This window comes from Macaca mulatta, chromosome 16, assembly GCF_049350105.2.
Source record: "Macaca mulatta isolate MMU2019108-1 chromosome 16, T2T-MMU8v2.0, whole genome shotgun sequence".
Taxonomy (NCBI): Eukaryota; Metazoa; Chordata; class Mammalia; order Primates; family Cercopithecidae; genus Macaca; species Macaca mulatta.
The window spans coordinates 5,047,168-5,069,854 of NC_133421.1; the positions used below are offsets into that span (position 1 = coordinate 5,047,168).

The 22,687-nt window shown below is 50.1% G+C and overlaps 1 protein-coding gene across 4 annotated transcripts in view; it reads right to left on the reverse strand.

Moving 5' to 3' along the window:
* Nucleotides 1–4,623: 4,623 nt before the first annotated feature.
* The window catches only part of TRPV1 (transient receptor potential cation channel subfamily V member 1), a 44,191-nt gene continuing 26,127 nt past the window's right edge, over nucleotides 4,624–22,687 (reverse strand). For 3 of the 4 annotated variants that reach the window (XM_077969944.1, XM_077969946.1, XM_077969945.1), the window contains 7 exons: nucleotides 19,503–19,573; nucleotides 16,629–16,794; nucleotides 16,157–16,223; nucleotides 11,914–12,236; nucleotides 10,402–10,529; nucleotides 9,816–9,931; nucleotides 4,624–6,157 (listed from right to left, as the gene is read on the reverse strand). In XM_077969944.1, coding sequence (XP_077826070.1) covers nucleotides 5,985–6,157; nucleotides 9,816–9,931; nucleotides 10,402–10,529; nucleotides 11,914–12,236; nucleotides 16,157–16,223; nucleotides 16,629–16,794; nucleotides 19,503–19,573 — 1,044 coding nt within the window. In that variant the 3' untranslated portion in view covers nucleotides 4,624–5,984. The remainder of the gene's footprint in view (nucleotides 6,158–9,815; nucleotides 9,932–10,401; nucleotides 10,530–11,913; nucleotides 12,237–16,156; nucleotides 16,224–16,628; nucleotides 16,795–19,502; nucleotides 19,574–22,687) is intronic. The other variant, XM_077969947.1, reaches the window with a different exon arrangement.

The window sequence follows — 22,687 nt, forward strand, 5'->3', positions numbered from 1 at the left end:
AGCAGTAGACTTGACAGTTGCCAAGAGAGTCGGTTTTAAGTGTTCTCATCACACCAAAGAGTGAGGTGCTATATGTGTGAGACAGCTCGATTTGGCCATTCCACACTGTATTCATGTATCAAAACATCATGCTGTGTGTTGTGAATACATACAATTTCATTTGTCCATTAAAAATCAACTTTAAAAAGCGTAAATATATAAATCAATAGCATGATGTAAAACATTTTTTTTGTTTCATTCCTGTTTTTACCATTTTGTTTTATGAGAGCATTAGTAAAGAAAAAGAACAGAGGCTGGGTGCAGTGGCTCACGCCTGTAATCCCAAGACTTTGGGAGGCTGAGGTGGGCAGATCACCTGAGGCTAGGAGTTCAAGACCAGCCTGGCCAACATGGTGAAACCCCATCTCTATTAAAAATACAAAATTAGGCCGGGCGCGGTGGCTCAAGCCTGTAATCCCAGCACTTTGGGAGGCCGAGACGGGTGGATCACAAGGTCAGGAGATCGAGACCATCCTGGCTAACACGGTGAAACCCCGTCTCTACTAAAAACATACAAAAAAATAGCCAGGCGAGGTGGTGGGCGCCTGTAGTCCCAGCTACTGGGGAGGCTGAGGCAGGAGAATGGCGTGAACCCGGGAGGCGGAGCTTGCAGTGAGCTGAGATCCGGCCACTGCACTCCAGCCTGGGCGGCAGAGCAAGACTCCGTCTCAAAAAAAAAAAAAAAATACAAAATTAGCTGGGTGTGGTGCTGCACACTTGTAGTCCCAGCTGTTCGGGAGGCTGAGGCAGGATAATTGCTTGAACCCTGGAGGCAGAGGTTGCAGTGAGCCGAGACTGTGCCACCACACAGCCTGAGCAACAGAGCGAGACTCCGTCTCAAAAAAAGAAAAGAAAAGAAAAAGAAAAAGAATGGAAAAGTGAAAAGGAATACGATCAAAACAAAAATATAACATGCTATAGTGTAAATGCATACAACGTATTGGTCAATGCTATTAACTTTAAATTAAACAGAGAGACAGAAAAAAGAGAAGAGATAAAATGACCACTACATACTTTTTAGAATGGCCCAAATCCAAAATGTGAACAGCACCAAATGCGGATGAGGACGTGGAGCCACAGGAACTCCTCGGTCATCACTGGTGGGAACGTAAAACAATGCAGCCACTTTGAAAGACACTTTGGTGGCTTCTTACAAAACTAAACATACGCTTAGCATTCCAATCCAGCAACCACACTCTTTGGTGTTTACTCAAAGAAGCTGAAAACTTGTGCCCACACAAAAATTGCCCATGGATATTTATAGCAACTTTATTCATAATTGCCAAACCTTGGAAGCAACCAAAATGTCCTTCACTAGGTGAATGGATAAAGAATGGTACATCCGGCCAGGCGCGGTGGCTCACGCCTGTAATCCCAGCACTTTGGGAGGCCGAGGAGGGCAGATCATGAGGTCAGGAGATCGAGACCATCCTGGCTAACACGGTGAAACCCTATCTCTACTAAAAATACAAAAAAAAAAAAAATTAGCTAGGCGTGGTGGCAGATGCCTGTAGTCCCAGCTACTCAGGAGGCTGAGGCAGGGGAATGGCATGAACCCAGAAAGCGGAGTTTGCAGTGATACAAGACAGTGCCACTGGACTCCAGCCTGAGAGACAGAGCGAGACTCCTGTCTCAAAAAAAAACAAAAGAGTGGTACATCCAATAGAATGGAATGTTATCCTCCAATGAAAGAAATGAGCTCTCATGCCATGAAAAGACATGGAGGAAACTCTAATGCATAATACTAAGTAAAATAAATCAATCTGAAAAGGCTACGATGATGCCAACTACATGACATGCTGGAAGAGGCAGAAGCATGGAGGCAGTAAAAGATCAGTGGCTGGCCAGGCACGGTGGCTCACATCTGTAATCCCAGCATTTGAGGAGGCCAAGGCAGGTGGATTGCTTGAGGCCAGGAGTTCATGACCTGGCCTGGGCAACACGATGAAAGCCCCCCTCTACAAAATACAAAAATGAGCCAGGTGTGGTGGCTCTCACCTATAGTCCCAGCTACTCCGGAGGCTGAGGTGGGAGGATCCTTGAGCTCAGGAAGTTGAGACTGCAGTAAGCTGTGATTGCACCACTGCACTCCAGCCTGGGAGACAGAGCAGCAGAACTCCGTCTCAAATAAATAAAATAAATAAATAAATAAATAAATAAATAAATAAATAGTGGTTGCCAGGAGCTGGAGAGAGGGACTGATGAATAGGTGGAGCATGGAGGATTTTTAGGGCAATAAAATTCCTCTGTCTGATACTATAATGGTAAACGCAGGTCAGACATTTGTCAAAACCCCAAGAGTGACCCCAGTGGACTTTGTGTTTTGTATTTTGGTTTCTTTTCTTTTCTTTTTTTTTTTTTTTGAGGCGGAGTCACTCTGTTGCCCAGACTGGAGTGAACTGACGAGACCTCCGCTCACCACAACCTCTGCCTCTTAGGGGTTCAAGCGATTCTCCTGCCTCAGCCTCCCAAGTAGCTGGGGTAACAGACATGCGTCACCACGCCTGGCTAATTTTTGTATTTTTAGTAGAGATGGGGTTTCACCGTGTTAGCCAGGCTGGTCTCAAACTCCTGACCTCAGGTGATCCACCCGCCTCAGCCTCCCAAAGTGCTGGGATTACAGGCGGGAGCCATGGCGCCCGGCCGGCCAGTTTTATTTTTAGAGCAACTTTAGGTTCACAGCAAAATTGACACCAAAAAGATATAGCGAGTTCTCATACACCTGCTGTGCCCACAACCTCCCCAGCTACTGACATCCTGCACCAGAGTGGTACATTGTTACAATCAGTGAATCGACACTGATACATCATTATCATCCAAAGTCCAGCTCACGCCTGTATTCCCAGTACTTTGGGAAGCCCAGGCGGGTGGATCACTTGAGGTCAGGAGTTCAAGACCAGCCCCGCCAACACGGTGAAACCCCATTTCTACTAATACTACAAAAATTAGCCAGGCGTGGTGGCAGGCGCCTGTCATCCCAGCTACTAAGGAAGCTGAGGCAAGGGAATCCCTTGAACCCAGGAGGCAGAGGTTGCAGCAAGTCGAGATCACACCACTGCACTCCAGCCTGGGCGACAGAGCAAGACTCTGTCTCAAAAACAAAACAAAACAAAAAGCTGATCCAATTTACAGAAGTTTGCAGCTGTCTGACACCCACACATTTTCTAAGAAAGGCCTACAGGTAAAGCACGGAGTCCCAGGCCCACAGCAGGACGCGAGAAGCCCTTTCACCTCCCTGTGGCCCAGGATAGGCTGGCATGCCCCAGCACATTCTCTGCCAGGCAGCCTGACACAGCAGTTAAGACCCAGGCTTGGGAGTCAGACTGCCTGGGGTCAAATCCAGGCAATGTGTTTACTGGCTGTGCAACCTTACTCACTGTTGGAACCTTGATTGTCTCATCTATAAAACGGAACTAATAATAACTTCTTCACGAGCTGTTAGGAGACTTAAAGGGAGATGCACATGGAGCACCTTCATAAACACTCCCCACATCCCAGCTGGCGGCCTTCATCCTCCAGGCTCCGGTTTCACTTGCCATGGTCACACGCAGGCACTGGGGGCACTAGCCCTGGGCTCTTCCGTGGGGCCTCCTATGTGGAGGCAGACATGATGCTAGAGCACAGGGAGGAGGGATCCCAGCATTTCCTCCCAAAACACCTCTCCTGGTAGAGCCCAAGCCCCAGCCTCAGCCAAAGGTCATCCTTTCATGAACCAACATCCAGTAATTCCACAACTCAACCACTCATTCTACACTCCGCAGATATTAACACAACCTGCCCATGGCTGGAACAGATCTCTCTTCCAGAGCATCTGTTTCTTAAGCTCTATGGTGTAAATGAAGAGTCAGCAAACTCTTCTGTAAAGGGGCAGATAGTACGTTTTTTATATTTTAGGTAAGTTTTTTATATTTTAGGCTTTGCAAACTACTTGGTCTCTGTCGCAACTATTCATTTCTGCGTGATAGCAGGAATGCAACCATAGGAATGCACACACACACACACACACACACACCACACATACACACATACACACACACATACACACATACACATACACCATACCCACACATACACACACACACACACAGACACACACACACACATACACCATACACACACATACACACATACCATACACACATACACACACACACACACACCATACACACACATACACATACACACACACACATACACACACACACACATACACCATACACACATACCATACACACACACATACACACAACACACACACACCATACACACACACACATACACACACATACATACACACACATATACACACATAGACACACACACAGACACACAGACACACACACATACACACAGACACACAGACACACACACATACACACACAGACACACAGACACACATACACACACACAGACACACACACATACACACATAGACACACACACACAGAGATACAAACATGCATGCATGCACACACCCACACACATCCCCATGTGTGCACACATGCTTCCATAAGCAGCCTACACAGAGCCAGTTAGCTATGCCAGCCCATTACCTGGCACAAACTGTACACTTGACACGATATATATGTATACATATGTATTTATTTGAGGATGCCACTATGGATGGAGTGGAAGCATGTGCCATTGCGGGGAGGCAGGATTGGGGTCCCTACAAATGGAAGATCTTTCCAACACTCTTACCAAGTACCTTTGGGATGTGGTTCTGTACTTTTAACCTGAACAGCAATCGAGCTGATATTCTGGAGACTGTGATTGATCGTAAGGAAAGATGAAGAAGGCAACTCCTGCAACAGCTTGAATCTGCCAGAACTGGGAGTGGGACGGCCTCCCCCGCCTTCTCCGGGGAGTACAGACCAACACCCCCACACCACCCGGGCAGGTGAGCGTGGAGAGCGAGCACAATACAGAGAGGAAGGGCTGTTGTGTTTTCCATCAAAGGAAGGTTTTTGCTCCCAAAGGTGTTTTCCTGGGCTTCGTTTACTTTTGCTTCTAGTATGTAAAATAAAAGAAGGCCGGGCGCAGCGGCTCACGCCTGTAATCCTAGCGCTTTGGGAGGCCAAGGCTGGCAGATCTCCTGAGGTCAGGAGTTCGAGACCAGCCTGGACAACATGGTAAAACCCCGTCTCTACTAAAAATACAAAAATTAACTGGGCGTGGTGGCGCTCACCTGTAATTCCAGCTACTCGGGAGGCTGAGGCAGGAGAATCGCTTGAACCCGGCAGACAGGTTGCAGTGAGCCAAGATCACATCACTGCACTCCAGCCTGGGCAACAAGAGTGAGACTCTGACTCAAAAAAAAAACAAAAACAAAAACAAAAAATGGCTGGGCATGGTGGCTCACACCTGTAATCCCAGCACTTTGGGAGGCTGAGCCGGGCAGATCACCTGAGGTCAGGAGTTCGAGACCAGCCTGGCCAACAAGGCAAAACCCCGTCTCTACTTAAAAAAATACAAAAAATTAGCCAGGTGTGGTGGTGCGTGCCTGTAATCCCAGCTACTCGGGAGGCTGAGGCAGAAGAATCACTGGAATCCAGGAGGCGGAGGTTGCAGTGAGCCAAGATTGTGCCTCTGCGCTCCAACCTGGGCAAGAAGAGTGAAACTCTGTCTCAAACAATAAAATAAAATCAAAGAAAACAAGGGCATAACATGTCCCAGTAGAGACTGACCGTCCACACTGTTTAGGAAAGTGAGTAAAACCTCGAAAGCCTGTTAGGAGATTCACTTGGGACAGGGACAGTTGGATGCACATCACTCCCCATGCTTCCAACGCTTCCCACAGCTTGTCTGGTGCAGATCTGGGAACATGCTGGGCAGGCACAGACCAGGCCAGGCTGCTGACAGAGCCCCGGTGTTCCCTCGGCAGCCCCCCGTGGCGGCGGGGTCTCCTAAGGCCCAGCGTTAACAGAGCTGTCTGTGTGAGGTCCTCACTTCTCTCCGGAAGCGGGAGGACTCTTGAAGACCTCAGCGTCTTCTGGTCTCAGGGACCCTGAAAACTGTCGCAGGTGCACTTCCTCGGGCTGAGCAGAGGGCCTATCTCGAGCACTTGCCTCTCTTAAAAGGGGGACCAGGGCAAAGTTCTTCCAGTGTCTGGCTGAAACTGAAGGGTAAAACACTATTACTATCTTGGATGCAGCAAAACAAACATTGCCTTCTTGGCCTCCCAAGTCTCCAGATAAAAGGAGGCCCAGGCTAGGCGCAGTGGCTCACGCCTATAATCCCAGCACTTTGGGAGACCGAGACGGGTGGATCACCTGAGGTCAGGAGTTTGAGACCATCCTGACCAACATGGTGAAATCCTATCTCTAATAAAAATACAAAAAATAGCCGGGCGTGGTGGCGCACGCCTGTAATCCCAGTACTTGGGAGGCTGAGACAGGAGGATCACTTGAACCCGGGAGGCCAAGGTTGCAGTGAGCTGAGATTGCACCACTGCACTCCAGCTTAGGCAACAGAGGGAGACTCTGTCCAAAAAAAAAAAAAAAAAAAAAAGGAGGCCCAGGCATGTAAGTGCTTCCTGAGGCACCTGGATCGGTGCAATGTCCTCCTCCCTCAACTGCTCAAAGAGCCTCATGCACTCTGGTTGTTCCTCAAATTCTCTTCCTCCATCCCACCCCGACTTGCTTGCAGCCTCAGGAGAGCCTATCACCTGCCCCTCTCGGCCTCCATCTCCTCCCTGCCCAAGTGGGAGGGAGAGGAGGTCTCCACAGAGCAATGCCGAGGCCTGTCCCGTGAGTGCCTCAACACCAGGGCAGCTCTGGGTGACGAGCACCAGCCAAAGAGGCAGGATTTGGGGTCCAGGCCCACTGCACTCCAGCCTGAGCGACAGAACGAGACTCCGTCTCAAAAAAAAAAAAAGAAAAAAATTATAAAGGTGCAATCAGGCAACCTCCAACCATCCCCCATCCCTGCCCCAATTAACATGGATGTGTATATCCCTGCCTCTGGGTCAAAGCCTTTCTAAATATCACAGTGAACGTGCAGTGTTGTAAACCGCCAACAATGCCGTGCAAACGTAATACGAATCAACTGCCAAGTGAAACAGCAAATCTCGTCAAAGATGTGGGATGTCACTAAATCAACAAGAGTGACATTGAAAAACTACTCAAATCACATGCAAAGCTATCTTTGAATAGCTCTCTGGCAAAGACAGACCAGTTAACAACTGACAAAGAGATCATCAATAAGCATTATTATGGGATGCAGGGATTGCTTCTAACTAAACTCATAGGAAAATCACATGATCGCAGGAGGCCTGTGGAAAAACCGATGGCGCCCTCGAGCAGTTTTCTAAAAATGAGCCTTTGATAAAATAGATTTTCACTTCCAGCTATAATAGAGTATCTGGTACTGGGCTAGCCGTCCTGCTGCCAACGATCACAAAACCAGGCAACATACACGCAGCACGTGTTTTTCAGGGACAGGACATCAGGCAGAGTGAAAAACGGCAGTCCTTCAAGTAACACCCACTTAGCGGCTAAAGATTTTTAAAAACTAAAAATTAAAAAAAGGCCAGGCATGGTGGCTCACGCCTGTCATCCCAACGCTTTGGGAGACCAAGGTGGGCGGATCACCTAAGGTCAGGAGTTCGAGACCAGCCTGACCAACATGGTGAAACTCTGTCTCTACTAAAAATATAAAAATTAGCCTGGTGTGGTGGCGGGCAACTGCAATCCCAGCTACTCGGGAGGCTGAGGTGGGAGGATCACTGGAACCCAGGAGGAGGAGGTTGCAGTGAGCCAAGATCATGCCACTGCACTCCAGCCTGGGCAACAGAGCAAGACTCCATCTCATAAATAAATAAATAAATAAATAACTGCAATTCCTAAGAGAAGTGAAAATCACAAGGGGAGCCCTATGATCTCCCTAACTTTCTGCCTGGGAACCATTGCCCCAACTACAACGCAGTGAGCTGCAGTCTAAGCAGAGCATGGAATTGCCTTTGAGTGAAAGAGGAAGAAATCAAGAGCTGGGCACCTGAAGCAGCGGGAATCTGTGGATACGAGCCCTGGAGAAGAGGAGGAAAGATTTATGGGGGTGGAAGCCCAGAAGTCTTTGGGGCAGGGGAGTCCCCCACCAGTCCTTGCTAAGAGCTGAGCTGTGCTAGTTCATGAGGGTGATTAGAGAGTGGCTCAGAGGATTTAAAGGGTGTTAAGACGGTGTCTGGGCCTCTGAGACCCCCAGTACCACTCAACCTCGAACGTCTCTGTCTCATTTTCATAAAGATAGAAAACAGAATAGGGGCCAAGAGGTTAGGGGCCAGGGGACAAGGGGTCAGGGAGGAAGGGACATAGAGTTATTACACAGGCACAGAGTTTCCGTTTGGGATGATTAAAATGTTCTGGAACAAGGCCGGGCATGGTGGCTCACGCCTGTCATCCCAGCACTTTGGGAGGCCAAGGCAGGTGGATCACCTGAGGTTGGGAGACTAGCCTGGCCAACATGATGAAACCTTGTTTCTACTATAAAAATACAAAAATTAGCCAGGTGTGGTGGCACGCACCTGTAATCCCAGCTACTCGGGAGGCTGAGACAGGAGAATCGCTTGAATCCGGGAGTGGAGCTTGCAGTGAGCCAAGATTGTGCCACTGCACTTCAGCCTGGGTGACAGAGTGACACTCCGTCTCAAAAAAAAAAAAAAAAAAATTCTGGAAATAGATAGTGGTGATAGTTGTACAATAATGTAAATGTACTTAATGACACTAAATTGTACACTTAAAAATGATTTAAATGGCAAGTTTTAGGAGATAAATATTTTACCACAGTTTTTTTAGAATTAAATACAAAGTAATTCAAAAACAAAGTGTTCAGGGTTGTAATTATAACTCAAAATTTGTCCACTATAAACTGTGCCTGCTTCATTTTTAAGTGTCCTCAATTAGACATTTATTTAATGTTTTCTATTAAATGTTTACCAGTAACTGTTAAACAGCTTCCTTTCTGGTAATTTTCCTTGGGGTTTTTCTATTTTTTCTTTTTTTGAGACAGAGTCTCACTCTGTCGCCCAGGCTGGAGTGCAGTGGTGCGATCTCAGCTCACCACAACCTCCACCTCCCAGGTTCAACCAATTCTCCTGCTTCAGCCTCCTGAGTAGCTGGGATTACAGGTGCCCACCACCATGACTGGCTAATTCTTGTATTTTTTTGGTAGAGATGGGGTTTCACCATGTTAGCCAGCCTAGTCTCCAACTCCTGACCTCAGGCAATCTGCCTGCCTTGGCCTCCCAAAGTGCTGGGATGACAGGCGTGAGCCACTGTGCCCGACCTCCTTGGAGTTTTTCTGCTCAAGGCATCCCTTTCCTCTTCTCACCCTCCCCTCTTCTCCACCTGCCCAGCTGTGTCCATGAGTGACAAGTGTTTCCGTCTGCCTGTTTGTGTCCGCACAGCCTCACAGAGCTATGACGTCGCATGCACACGTGCAGAGTGAGGAGCAGGGCCGAGGAGGCAGGGCAGCCCACACAAGGAGGCGGGGTGGGGCTGGGCTGCATCCCCTGGGGCGCTGAGGACAGGTGCCTGGGCTGGAGATGCTGGCACAGCCGCTTGCACAGGCCCAGTGAGTCGTCAGTGGTGACAGCATGCATGAGGCACTCAAGTCAGCCCGTGACTATGCGCACATGGCTGACGTCAGGAGCTGCTACAGTGCCCGGGTCCTGGGGCGAAGAGGAGCCCGGCAAGGCGTGGAGAAACTGCAAAGCTCCCCCTGCCCAATGTCAGGCCACCAGCCAAGGAGGCGCCAAGCACCGGTCCCTCACGCCTCACCTCTGCTTGACCGCAGGGAGAAGCTCAGGGTGCGCTTGACGCCCTCACAGTTGCCCGGGTCTTCATTGATGATGCCCACGTTGGTGTTCCAGGTGGTCCAGTTCACCTCGTCCACCCTGCAGGGTAAGGGGCCAAGGGAGCCTGAGAGCTCTGCCCAGCTTCCCAGGCCGAGGGCTCTGCCCACAGGCCAAGCCCGAGAAACCCACCCATCCCCACAGGCGGGTCGGGAGGGCGGAGAGGACTTGATTTTTGGACACCATCCCCAAAGATGTGATCTCTGACCACACTGTGAGGCCCAGGGACTTTACACATTGGATGCCAGGCTCTGACCCTGCTCACTAGAAGACCCCTTCTGGACACCTCGAATTTTCCAGAATTTAGTGTCTGGGCGCCACCAGCCGAGATCGAAGATGGGTCCCCCGTGCATGCCCACAATGGAGCTCAGGACAGCCCCAATGCCCACAGCTGGTGTGGGGAGAGCCCCCTGTGCTCATGACCAGCCCCAGGAGGCCCTGAGGTAGGCTCTGTGTCCACAGGGGAGCCCCGAGGCTCCCAAGCTCTGATTCAGGTGGAGCCTGGGCGTTACCTGAAGCACCACCTGTAGTCGTCCTTGCCGTCAGGTGTGTATCCCACCTGCAGCAGCTTGCCTGAGCGGAAGGCCTTCCTCATGCACTTGAGGAAGCTCTTCTCCGTGTCCAGGATGGTGATGGCTCTCTGCAGGAAGACACCAAGGGCAGAGGAGCTGAGGGGCAGAGGGTGCATCCCAGGGCCTCCCTGGCTGCCAGTATCCACCTCCCCAGGGGCTCTCCCAGGCCCAGATGCCTCCGGGCTGGCTGTCCAGCGCCCTCTATGCTAGCTTGGTTTCTGAAGCCTGGCGGGCGCTCCACGCAAGGGGCACAGCCCGGCCAGCCCAGACCTGTGCAGGTGCCACTGGTGCCTGCCGGGCCTGGGCAGGGCAGCCCCAGGAGTGGTACGGAGTATCCCAGACCCTGCCCTGAGGAGCTCACAAGGGGCAACACTGGGTAGGGGCTGAGAGCAGGGCCTCGGGGTGAGACTGCCTGGGCCAGGTCCTGGCTCTGCCACTTACTAGCCATGTGGCCTTGAGTACAGACACCTAACTTCACTGTGCCTCAGCGTCTTCATTCAAAAATTGAACAGTATAGCCAGGCGCGGTGGCTCACGCCTGTAATCTCAGCACTCTGGGAGGCCAAGGCAGGCGGATCACCTGAGGTCAGGAGTTCGAAACCAGCCTGGCCAACACAGTGAAACCCCATCTCGACTAAAAATACAAAAATTAGCTGGGTGTGATGGCGGGCGCCTGCAATCCCAATTACTAGGGAGGCTGAGGCAGGAGAATCGCTTGAACCCGGGAGGCAGAGGTTGCAGTGAGCCAAGATCGTGCCAGTGCACTCCAGCCTAGGCAACAAGAGCGAAACCCCATTTCAGAAAAAAAAAAAAAAAAGGAACAGTAATAGAACCCACTTCACAGGACTGTTGTGAGGATTAAATGAGATCAGGTAAGACAGACAGTTAGTACAGTCCTATAGTCCCTATCATAGAGAAAGCGCTTCTTCATAAGAAAGAAACGTATTATTAGTAGTTGGGGATGCAGGTGTGGCCCACAGGGCTCAGAAATGTAGCTGTCAGGGCCCTGCCTCATGGTAGCTGCTCCCCTGAGTCTGGCCTCTGGTGCCCACCTTACGCCAGGCTCCTCTGAGGTGGACACCCTGTGGGGCTGAGCCCTCCCCCTCCTTCCCTCCAGGACCACCCAGACCACAGCCAAGCACGGTGTCTATAAACACCAGCTAAACTCAGCTGACCCTGAGCAAGTGCTGGCCGGGGGAACTTGCTGGAAGCCCGCTGAGGGAGGTGCTGAGGCTGGATCCCTGGGCCTGGCCGGACTTTCTGCCCCCTCCTCAAATCCTGCAGGGCTCATGTGCCCAGTGGGGTAAAGCAGGGGACAGAGAGGCCCACACCCTCCTGGCCACTCACCACCCCCCCCCCACTCCACCCACCCACCTGCAGCCAGCTGTGTAAGACAGCGGACAGAGCAGCCCACACCCTCCTGGCCGCTCACCACCCCCACCCACCCACCCACCTGCAGCTTCCAGATGTTCTTGCTCTCCTGTGCGATCTTGTTGACAGTCTCGCCCATGAGGGCGATGAGCATGTTGAGCAGGAGGATGTAGGTGAGAATCACATAGGCCAGCAGCAGGATGATGAAGACAGCCTTGAAGTCGTAGTTCTCGGTGAACTCCAGGTCCCCCATGCCGATGGTGAACTTGAACAGCTCCAGGCAGGTGGAGTACAGGCTGTTGTAGGAGCTATCGGGGGGCCTGCAGCCAGGCCCCCGCCACCTGTGCGAGGTGGACTCAGACGGCAGGGAGTTGTTCTTCCCGTCTTCAATCAGCGTCACCACCGCTACGGGGCACGGGGAGGGCGGGGTGCCACTGGATAGAAGCCAACACCCCAAGTCCCCTGACATACACCCTCTTGCTCAGTCTCCGATAACTTTGTGAGAAGTTATTTTTAAAGCACCCCTTCTTTAAAACTAACAAAAAATTTTCAAAGTATATTTTTAAGAACTTTATCATCACCTTCTAGAAAAATAAATAAATATGTAAATCTCTAGTACAATGTGAATATAACCACCTTTGTTCAGTGCACAACCTGCTTAACCGTACATGTCAGCTCTGGTTCCATACCTGCTTTGTCCCTCACACCCTGTCGGCCTGCATCCCTCAGAGGTCCATTTTGCAACCATGAGCATGGAGCAGCTCAGAGCAGAATGACCTCTCCCCACATTCTGCCTGCTTCTTTGGGAAGTGTGGCCCAGAGTCTGAGGGCCTCTGCAGCAGTTGTGCACTGTGGTTGCTGCCTATCAGTATCCACTAACCCCCTGGCCTAGTCCCTTCCTGTACCTACTGAAATGCAAGGCCTTCAGATCCAGGTGCCAGAGCCCACACCTATTAGGTCTGTCCTAGCCACAGCAGCCCATCCCTCCCAGCCAGAGATTCCAACACAAACCGCAGGGTGGGGACAGGGAGGGTGTACCATGTGAACTAGGCAACTGTGGGACTCGGGTGAGCATCAAAGCAGAGTCCAGTGCTCAAAAAATGACATGGAGGCCGGGCACGGCGGCTCATGCCTGTAATCCCAGCACTTTGGGAGGCCGAGGTGGGTTGATCACCTGAGGTCAGGAGTTTGAGATCAGCCTGGCCAACATGGTGAAACCTCATCTCTACTAAAAATACAAAAATCAGCAAGGGGTGGTGGCGGGCGCCTGTGATCCCAGCTACTCAGGAGGCTGAGGCAGGAGAATCGCTTGAACCCAGGAGGCGGAGGTTGCAGATGGCACCGCTGCACTCCAGCCTGGGTGACAGAGCGAGACTCCATCTCAAAAAAAAAAAAAAAAGATGTAGACATGTCAAAAGAGCACAGGAGCCAGCTGGAAGGGGCTCCCTGTGACTAATCTCAGACAATTTCAGTATAAAATAAAAGAGGAGGCCGGGTGCGGTGGCTCAAGCCTGTAATCCCAGCACTTTGGGAGGTCGAGACAGGCGGATCACGAGGTCAGGAGATCGAGACCATCCTGGCTAACACGGTGAAACCCCGTCTCTACTTAAAAAATACAAAAAACTAGCTGGGCGAGGTGGCGGGCACCTGTAGTCCCAGCTACTCGGGAGGCTAAGTCAAGAGAATGGCATGAACCCGGGAGGCGGAGCTTGCAGTGAGCTGAGATCTGGCCACTGCACTCCAGCCTGGGTGACAGAGCGAGACTCTATCTCAAAAAAAAAAAAAAAAAAAAAAAAAAAAAAAAAAAAAAAAGGATAGTCAGGATCATAACCCATTTAACAAAGTGAGAATCCGTGAAAACAAAAGACTGCATGGGGCCATGCTGATACAAATAAATACACAGGAGTGGGGAATGGAAAGCTCTTCTCCACAATAGAATGCCAGGTCAGAAATGCACAAGCAATGATGGAGTTAGAAGATCACCATGTCCGGGCACGGTGGCTCACACCTGTCATCCCAGCACTTCGGGAGGCCAAGGCAGGCAGATCACCTGAGGTCAGGAGTTCAAGACCAGCCCAAGCAACATGGTGAAACCCCGTCTGTACTAAAAATATAAAAATTAGCCAGGCATGGTGATGGGCAGCTGTAATCCCAGCTACCCAGGAGGCTGAGGAAGGAAAATTGCTTGAACCTGGGAGGCGAAGGTTGTAGTGAGCCAAGATGGCACCACTGCACGCCAGCCTGGGTGACAGAGCGAGACTCCTTCTCAAAAAAAAAAAAAAAAAAAGAAAAAGAAAATCATCATTTGGCCATCATGATAGGATGAAGTGATTCAGGTAAGACTCATCAAGGGATGCTAACACTCCTGGGTGAAAGTCTGATGAGAAACAGGCTAGTCACATAGTTTCAAAGCATCTCCTTGAAAAGTATCCATTACAAAGGTAAATATAGTAGTTTTACAGTGGAAAAGTCTGGCAGATCAACCAAAACCAACTCATCGATGCTAACGTCACCAGAAGTGAGACAGACATCATGTGACTTCCAATAAAACACACAGCAGAAGACATAAGTCGCTTCTTGATATTCTGGACAAAATTGCATGCCTGGCTATAATCATGAGGAAACATCAGACACACCCAAATTCAGAAACATTGTCAAAACCACTGGTCTCTACTCATTACAAATTCTAAGGTTGCAAATGACAAGGGATGACACAGGAACTGCCCCAGATTAAAGGAGACTAAGGCCAGGCACGGTGGCTCACGCCTGTCATTCTAGCACTTTGGAGAGCCAAGGCGGGCAGATCACTTGAGGTCAGGAGCTCAAGACCAACATGGCGAAATCCCATCTCTACTAAAAATACAAAAAAAAAAAAAAAATAGCCAGGTGTGGTGGCGGGCACCTGTAATCCCAGCTACTCGGGAGGCTGAGGCACAAGAATCACTTGAACCCTGGAAGTGGAGGTTGTAGTGAGCCAAGATGGTGCCACTGTACTCCAGTCTGGGCAACAGCATGAGACTCTGTATCAAAAAATAATTAATGGCCAGGCACGGTGGCTCACGCCTGTAATCCCAGCACTTTGAGAGGCTGAGGTGGGTGGATCACCTGAGGTCAGGAGTTCGAGACCAGCCTGGCCAATATAGTAAAACTCCATTGCTATTAAAAATATAAAAACTAGCCAGGCATGGTGGTGGGCGCCTGTAATCCCTGCTACTTGAGAGGCTGAGGCAGGAGAATTGTTTGAACCCAGGAGACGGAGGTTGCAGTGAGCCAACACAGTGCCACTGCACTCCAGCCTCGGCAACAGAGACTCTGTCTTAAATAATAATAATAATAAATTAATTATTAAAGGAGACCAAAGAAGCATGACAATGGAAGGTAATGCATGATCTCGGATTCTCATTTTCTGATAAAGACATTATTAGGACAAGTGGTGAAATTCAAATAAGGACTATGGGTTAGCTAATAGTGTGGGTCGATATTACCTTCTTGATTGTGATCATTGAACTGTGTTTATGTAAAATAACTTTCTTTTAGAAATACACACTGAAGTATTTCATGGTAAAGGGCTGATCACATCTGCAAATTACTCTCAGTTTTTTTCACACGTGGCATATGTGTTCATGTTTGTGCGTGAGCATGTATATGGGGTAGAGAAAGTGGTAACATAAAATGTGGTAATTTGGGGGGAATCTGGGTCAAGAGTGTAGAGAAGTTATTGGTTCTATTCTTGCAACTTGTCTGAAGTCTGAAATAATGTCAAAATTAAAAGTTGAAGGGCCGGGCATGGTGGCTCACACCTGTAATCCCAGCACTTTGGGAGGCTGAGGCAGGTGGATCACAAGGTCAGGAGTTCGCAACCAGCCTCAGCAACATGGTGGAAACCCCGTCTCTACTAAAATACAAAAAATTAGCCAGGCGTGGCATTGTGCACCTGTAGTCCCAGCTACTCGGGAGGCTGAGGTAGGAGAATTGCTTGAACCTGGGAGGCAGAGGTTGCAGTGAGCCAAGTTTGCACCACTGCACTCCAGCCTTGGTGACACAGTGAGATTCCGTCTCAAAAAAAAAAAAAAAGTTGAAAAACCAAATGAGCCAAAATGCTATGCGACAGCCACAGCACTTCCAGCCTGGAAAATTCTTACAGCATTTTATATATCATGTGGCCAGGTTCTGGGGCTCATTTCAGTGTGTCCTCGGTCCACCCTCTCTGGCACCTGCAGACATGCACCTGCCTACCAGCTTCTCATTCAGCTCCCGGCAGAGTCTTCAGGAGGTTCAGGCAAACAGGACCCCTGCCCTTCCCCATCCCTGACCAAGCTCATTACCTGTGGAAAACCCGAACAAGAAGACGACATAGACGAACATGAAGCGACACAGGTCTCTCAGGATCATCTGTAGGACACAGCAGGCTCATTAGAGCCGAGGCCAGGTCCGGGAGGAGCTGAGGGAAGGACCGGGCCGCACCCGCCTGGGGGCGCATCTTGAGAACACGCCGGAGGGTTTGCTTGGCTGGTTCTCAGCTGGGGGCTCATGAGGGAGTCACCCACCCTCCCCCATAGCCTTTGTTCTGGTCGGGAGATGGAGGCCTGGTGTGCAGAGGGGTCAGGTTTCAGGGGATCCCCCTGCATACACCTGGGCCAGGGCTAGATTGCTTGATTCTTGGAAAATGGGCTGGGGGCTAAACCAGCCCCTTCCCAGGCAAGACAGAGAGGATGGGCGGAGTTCCTGGGACAGCATCTTACCCGCCCCCGAGGTGAGTGGGCTCTGAGGAGACCCACTGGGGCCCCGGGCACCCACCTTCTCTATCATGACAGCGTAGATGCCCATCTGCTGGAAGCCACGGGTGTAGTAGAGCATGTTGGTCCAGCCCAAGGCCAGGGAGAACACCATGGAGGCCACGTACTCCTTGAGGTGGCTGAAGTACAGCACCACGGTGGCCAGCATGAACAGTGACTGCAGAAAGCTGAGGGCGGAGGGGCAGAAAGCTGTGTCTACAGGAACCCGGGAGGCCTGGTGCCCCCAGAACAAAAGGCCGCAGGCTGCTCAGAGGACCAGACTGCAGGCCACGATAGGAACTAGGGTTGGGCTGTCCTGCTTCCTTCAGCCCAGGCGTTCTCCATGGAAGCAGCATCATCCCCAAGGAGCAGAAATAGGCTTGGTGAGGAGGTGTGCAAAGTCTCACTCTTTTTATGTATCAAGCACAGATATAAATATAGTACATAAAGGCCAGGCGCAGTGGCTCATGCCTGTAATCCCAGCACTTTGGGAGGCTGAGGCAAGCGGAGCATGAGGTCAAGAGTTCAAGGCCAGCCTGACCAACATAGAGAAACCCCACCTCTACTAAAAATACAAAAACAAACAAAAAAAATTAGCCAGGCATGGTGGCATGTGCCTGTAATCCCAGCTACTCAGGAGGCTGAGCCAAGATCGCGCCACTGCACTCCAGCCTGGAGGACAGAGTGAGACTCTGTCAAGAAAGAAAGAAGAGAAAAAGAAAGAGAGAAAGGAGGGAGGGAAGGAGGGAGGGAACGAAGGAAGGAAGGAAGGAAGGAAGGAAGGAAGGAAGGAAGGAAGGAAGGAAGGAAGGACATAAAAGGATATATAGTGGCCAGGCGTGGTGGCTCACACCTGTAACCCCAGCACTTTGAGAGTTTGAGATGGGCAGATCACTTGAGGTCAGGAGTTTGAGACCAGCCCAGCTAACACAGTGAAACCCCGTCTCTACTAAAAATACAAAAATTAGCTGGGCAAGGTGCACACCTCTAATCCCAGCTACTGGGAACACTGAGACAGGAGAATCGCAATGCTATGTAGAACACTGTTTCTATTAGGCAGGTAAATCAGTGTGTGCTAAATCTACAGACCTTGCCTCTTGAGTTTGGCTTTTGGAGCTAAAGTATAGGTATCTCAAGATTAGGGGGGAAACAGAGGAAAATAACCCATTCTACCAAAAAGGTGCCTGCACTCCTGTGTTTATCAAAACACTATTCACACAATAGCAAAGCATGGAATCAATCCAGGTGCCCATCCATGGTAGACTGGATAATCAAAATGTGGTACGTATATACCGTGGAATACTATGCAGCCATAAAAAAGAATGAGATCATGTCCTTTGCAGCAACATGGATGCAGCTGGAGGCCACTATCCTAAGCAAATTAACACAGAAACAGAAAACCAAACCCCACATGTCCTCACTTACATGTGGAGCGAAACACTGGGTGCCCACAAGCACAAAGACGGGAACAATAAACACTGAGGATTCCAAAAGGGCGGCAGCCGGGAGGGGGACCAGGGTTGAAGAACTACCTATCAGGTACTATGTTCACTACTTGGGTGACCAGATCATTAAACCCCCAGACCTCAGCATCATACACTATACCTACCTAATAAACCTGCACATGTACCCCCAAATCTAAATTCTTTAAAAAAATTAAAATAAAAAAGTGTTTCACGATCATGTAAAATAAAGCTGATTCTAGTTTTACTTGGCCCCCCCTCAAAAAAAAGAAAAAAAAGATTGGGTGAAAGGGTGGGGTTTGTGAGTCCTACGGACAAGCTAGCTGCAAGAGATTCAGAATCATTCCTTGCTCTTCCGGGAAGGAAGAGATCAGGACAGGGGCTGTGAGCCGAGATCCCATTCCGGAGTCCTCGGCACATACTGGGGCTTGAGGCTCTGGCTTACTTTCTGAAGGAAGGAGGTTCCCTGCCACATCCGCACTGTTCCATTAATTTATTTAGAGATGCTATCTCGCTCTGTTACCTAGGCCGGAGTGCAATGGCACGATCTTGGCTCACTGCAACTTCGTCTCCCGGGTTCAAGCAATTCTCCCACCTCAGCCTCCTGAGTAGCTGGGATTACAGGTGTGTGCCACCACGCCCAGCTAATTTTTGTATTTTTAGTAGACACGGGGTTTCACCGTGTTGGCCTGGCTGGTCTTGAACTCCTGACCTCAAGTGATCTGCCCGCCTCGGCCTCCCGAAGTGCTGGGATGACAGGCATGAGCCACCGCGCCCGGCCATCCACACTGTTCTGTAACTGTGCTTTCACTCATCTGCCTCCTCCTAAAGCAGTGGTTCTCAACCAGGAGTGATTCTGGCACCACCCCCGAAACAAGTGAGGGGCCTTTGGCCGTTATCTGGAGATGTTCTTGATTGTCAAGACTGGGGGATGGGGAAGAGCTCCAGGCATCTGTGAGTAGAGACCAGTGATGCTGCTAAATATTCTACAGTGCACGGGGCAGCCCCACCCCCTACCACAACTAAGCACTATCCAGTCCAAAATAGCAACAGTACCAAGGTTGCAGAACCCCCCATTAAAGACAGGAAACTCCCTAAAGGCGGGCACCATGTCTGTTTCATCCAGTATTCCAGGGCCAACCCCGTGAACGGCCGATGGATGGACAATGAGTGGGAAGGTGAACCAGGGCACATGTCACTTGGACTGTAAGCCACGGCACAGTTCCTCCATCCCTGGCCCCTGGCACAGAGCAGGCCCTCAGTATTCATTCATTCATGCCCCGAGTATGTATTGAGCGCCTTCCATCACTCCCTCAGCATGTTCACTGAGGTCCCACTATGTGGTCCCAGGCCCGGCGTGAGTGAGAGCTCAAGTGAGAACTGATTGCTGTCACCTGGGGCCTGGACTGGGAATGAGTCAAAGTGTCACTTACAAAAGCATCTCACTGTAGCTGTCCACAAACAGGGTCTTCATCGACGGCCGCCTCTGCAGGAAATATTGAATCTGCAGGTAAACAGAGAGAGTAAGATCCCAGGCAATGCTCGATGTGGCTAAATGGTGAGCGTTCAGATGCTTCCTAAACGGCACCACGATGGGGTGGCCGAATGTGTGAAAGCAGAGATTGTGAAAAGAGCAGAACGGCATGGGTCAGGCCAGTGGGGTAACACTAGGTGGTCCAGTCAGTAGAAATTGTTAAAAATACACGGTGGAAGCCAGGTGCGGTGGCTCAAGCCTGTAATCCCAGCACTTTGGGAGGCCGAGACGGGCAGATCACAAGGTCAGGAAATCGAGACCATCCTGGCTAACACGGTGAAACCCCGTCTCTACTAAAAAATACAAAAAACTAGCCGGGCGAGGTGGCAGGCGCCTGTAATCCCAGCTACTCAGGAGGCTGAGGCAGGAGAATGGCATGAACCTGGGAGGCGGAGCTTGCAGTGAGCTGAGATCCGGCCACTGCACTCCAGCCTGGGCCACAGAGTGAGACTCCGTCTCAAAAAAAAAAAAAAAAAAAAATACACGGTGGAAGCCGGGTGCGGTGGCTCATGCCTGTCATCCCAGCACTTTGGGAGGCCAAGGCAAGTGGATCACCTGAGGTCAGGAGTTCGAGACCAGCCTGGCCAACATGGTGAAACCCTGTCTCTACTAAAAATACAAAACAATTAGCTGGGTGCGGTGGCGCATGCCTGTAATCCCAGCTACTCACAGGGCTGAGGCAGGAAAATTGCTTGAACCCAGAAGGCAGAGGTTGCAGTGAGCCAAGCTGGTGCCACTGTACTCCAGCCTGGCTGACAGTGAGACTCTGTCTCAAAAAAAAAAAAAAAATTACACAGTGGATTTACCCACTGTGTAATACCCAGAAATACAGACAGGAAGGAAAATCATCAAAATGTTATCAGTTGCCGTATTGAATTGGACAAATTGTTTTCTTCTTTCTAATTGGTGCTTTTTCCTAATTTTTTTTTTTAAGAGATCAGAGTCTCACTATGTTGCCCAGGCTGGTCTCAAACTCCTGGCCTCAGCCTCCCAAGTAGCTGGGATTACAAGCATGAGCCACTTTTTTCTTAACTTTTCACATGCCGAGCATACTTTTCTCTTAATTTTAAGTAAGTGTTAAAATAAAAATTCTTGTAACAAGCTGCCACGGTCAGCCGTGAGTCCTGTCCAAGACACCCCCACACTTCTGCTCCCTCCCACAGGCCAATCCTGCTTTTGCCACTCCAGTCACACTTGCTACTGTGGCGTTGTATTTTACTGTAATGTAAACCATGAGTGTGAAAAGAAAGACAGTTGTCTCTGTGAAGACAAAGTTCAATGACAGAACAATTCCATAACGGTGAGTGACTTTAAAAAAAATTGGGTAGAGCTTACACCAAAAAAGACTGGGGGGTAAAACTCACAATCGAAGGCCGGGCGCAGTGGCCCAAGCCTGTAATCCCAGCACTTTGGGAGGCCGAGGCGGGCGGATCATGAGGTCAGGAGATCGAGACCATCCTGGCTAACATGATGAAACCCAGTCTCTACTAAAAATACAAAAATTAGCTGGGCGCCGTGGCACACACCTGTAGTCCCAGCTACTCGGGAGGCTGAGGATGGAGAATCACTTGAACCCAGGAAGCAGAGGTTGCAGTGAGCCAAGATCGTGCCACTGCACTCCAGGCTGGGCAACCAATCGAGACTCCATCTTAGAAAAAAAAAAATCATAATGGGGCCGGGCGCAGTGGCTCAGGCCTGCAATCCCAGCACTTTGGGAGGCCAAGGCGGGCAGATCACGAGTTCAGGAGCTCGAGACTATCCTGGCTAACACGGTGAAACCCCGTCTCTACTAAAAATACAAAAAATTAGCCGGGCGTGGTGGCGGGCGCCTGTAGTCCCAGCTACTCGGGAGGCTGAGGCAGGAGAATGGTGTGAACCTGGGAGGCGGAGCTTGCAGTGAGCCGAGATCGCGCCACTGCACTCCAGCCTGGGTGACAGAGCGAGACTCCATCCCAAAAAAAAAAAAAAAAAAAAAAAATCACAGTGGAGCCTGGGCACGGTGACGGCTTCCTGTAGTTCCAGCTACCCCAGAGGCTGAGGCGGGAGGATCGCTTTAGCCCAGGAGACAGAGGTTGCAGTGAGCCATGATCACACCACTGCACTTCAGCCTGGGTGACACAGCAAGACCCCATCTTATAAAACTTAAAATTAAAATACTACAAGGGTTTCTGGGGTCAAAGAAAAAAAAAAAAACCCAATGATCATCTGAAATTCTACATTCAGACTTTTTTGTATGCATCTAAGTTCTCACTCTTCTTTAAAGAAGCTGAAACTCAAAATCTTAGATGATAGAAATATGGTTTTTGCAAGAAAGGTGACATAAAATCTGAAACAGTGAGTCCCACATTCAAAGAAAAGATTACTCCTGCATTAAAAAAAAAAGTGGCCAAGGATTGCACATATTTGAGTTTCCAGTTAAAAATAAGACAATTCCTTGCTGGTGCAATGGCTCACGCCTGTAATCCCAGCACTTTGGGAAGCTGAGACAGGCAGATCACCTGAGGTCAGGAGTTCGAGACCAGCCTGGCCAACATGGTGAAACCCCATCGCTACTAAAAATACAAAAAAAGTTAGCCAGGCATGGTGGCAGGTGCCTGTAATCCCAGCTACTTGGGAGGCTGAGGCAGGAGAATTGCTTCAACTCAAGAGGCAGGGGTTGCAGTGAGCCAACATCGCACCACTGGCCTCCAGCCTGGACAACAAAGTGAAACTCCATCTCAAACAAACAAACAAACAAACAAACAAACAAAGATTCCAGTATGCATGGAGATTTCCTTCATTGCTCAGAGCTTTAAGAGACTGGTTTCATTAATTAGACAACTACCAGTCATGATCCTATCACTTAAGAGGCCTCCATCTACCCCTGTAATTAAATATTCCATCCCGTGGAGTGGCTGGAGTATCTATTTTCAGGCTTGCCTGCCTTGGGCCCGTGGAGACGCCCTGAGCGCCCTCCTGCCCCCGCAGAGACTGACTGAAAGGCTCTCATCCTCCCCTCTGCGTCTCTCAGCTCCCCAAGCAGGGCCATTATATGGCTGATGAATAGAAAAGTGAGTGAGCGGTGAGGGATTCGCTTGGCTTTCT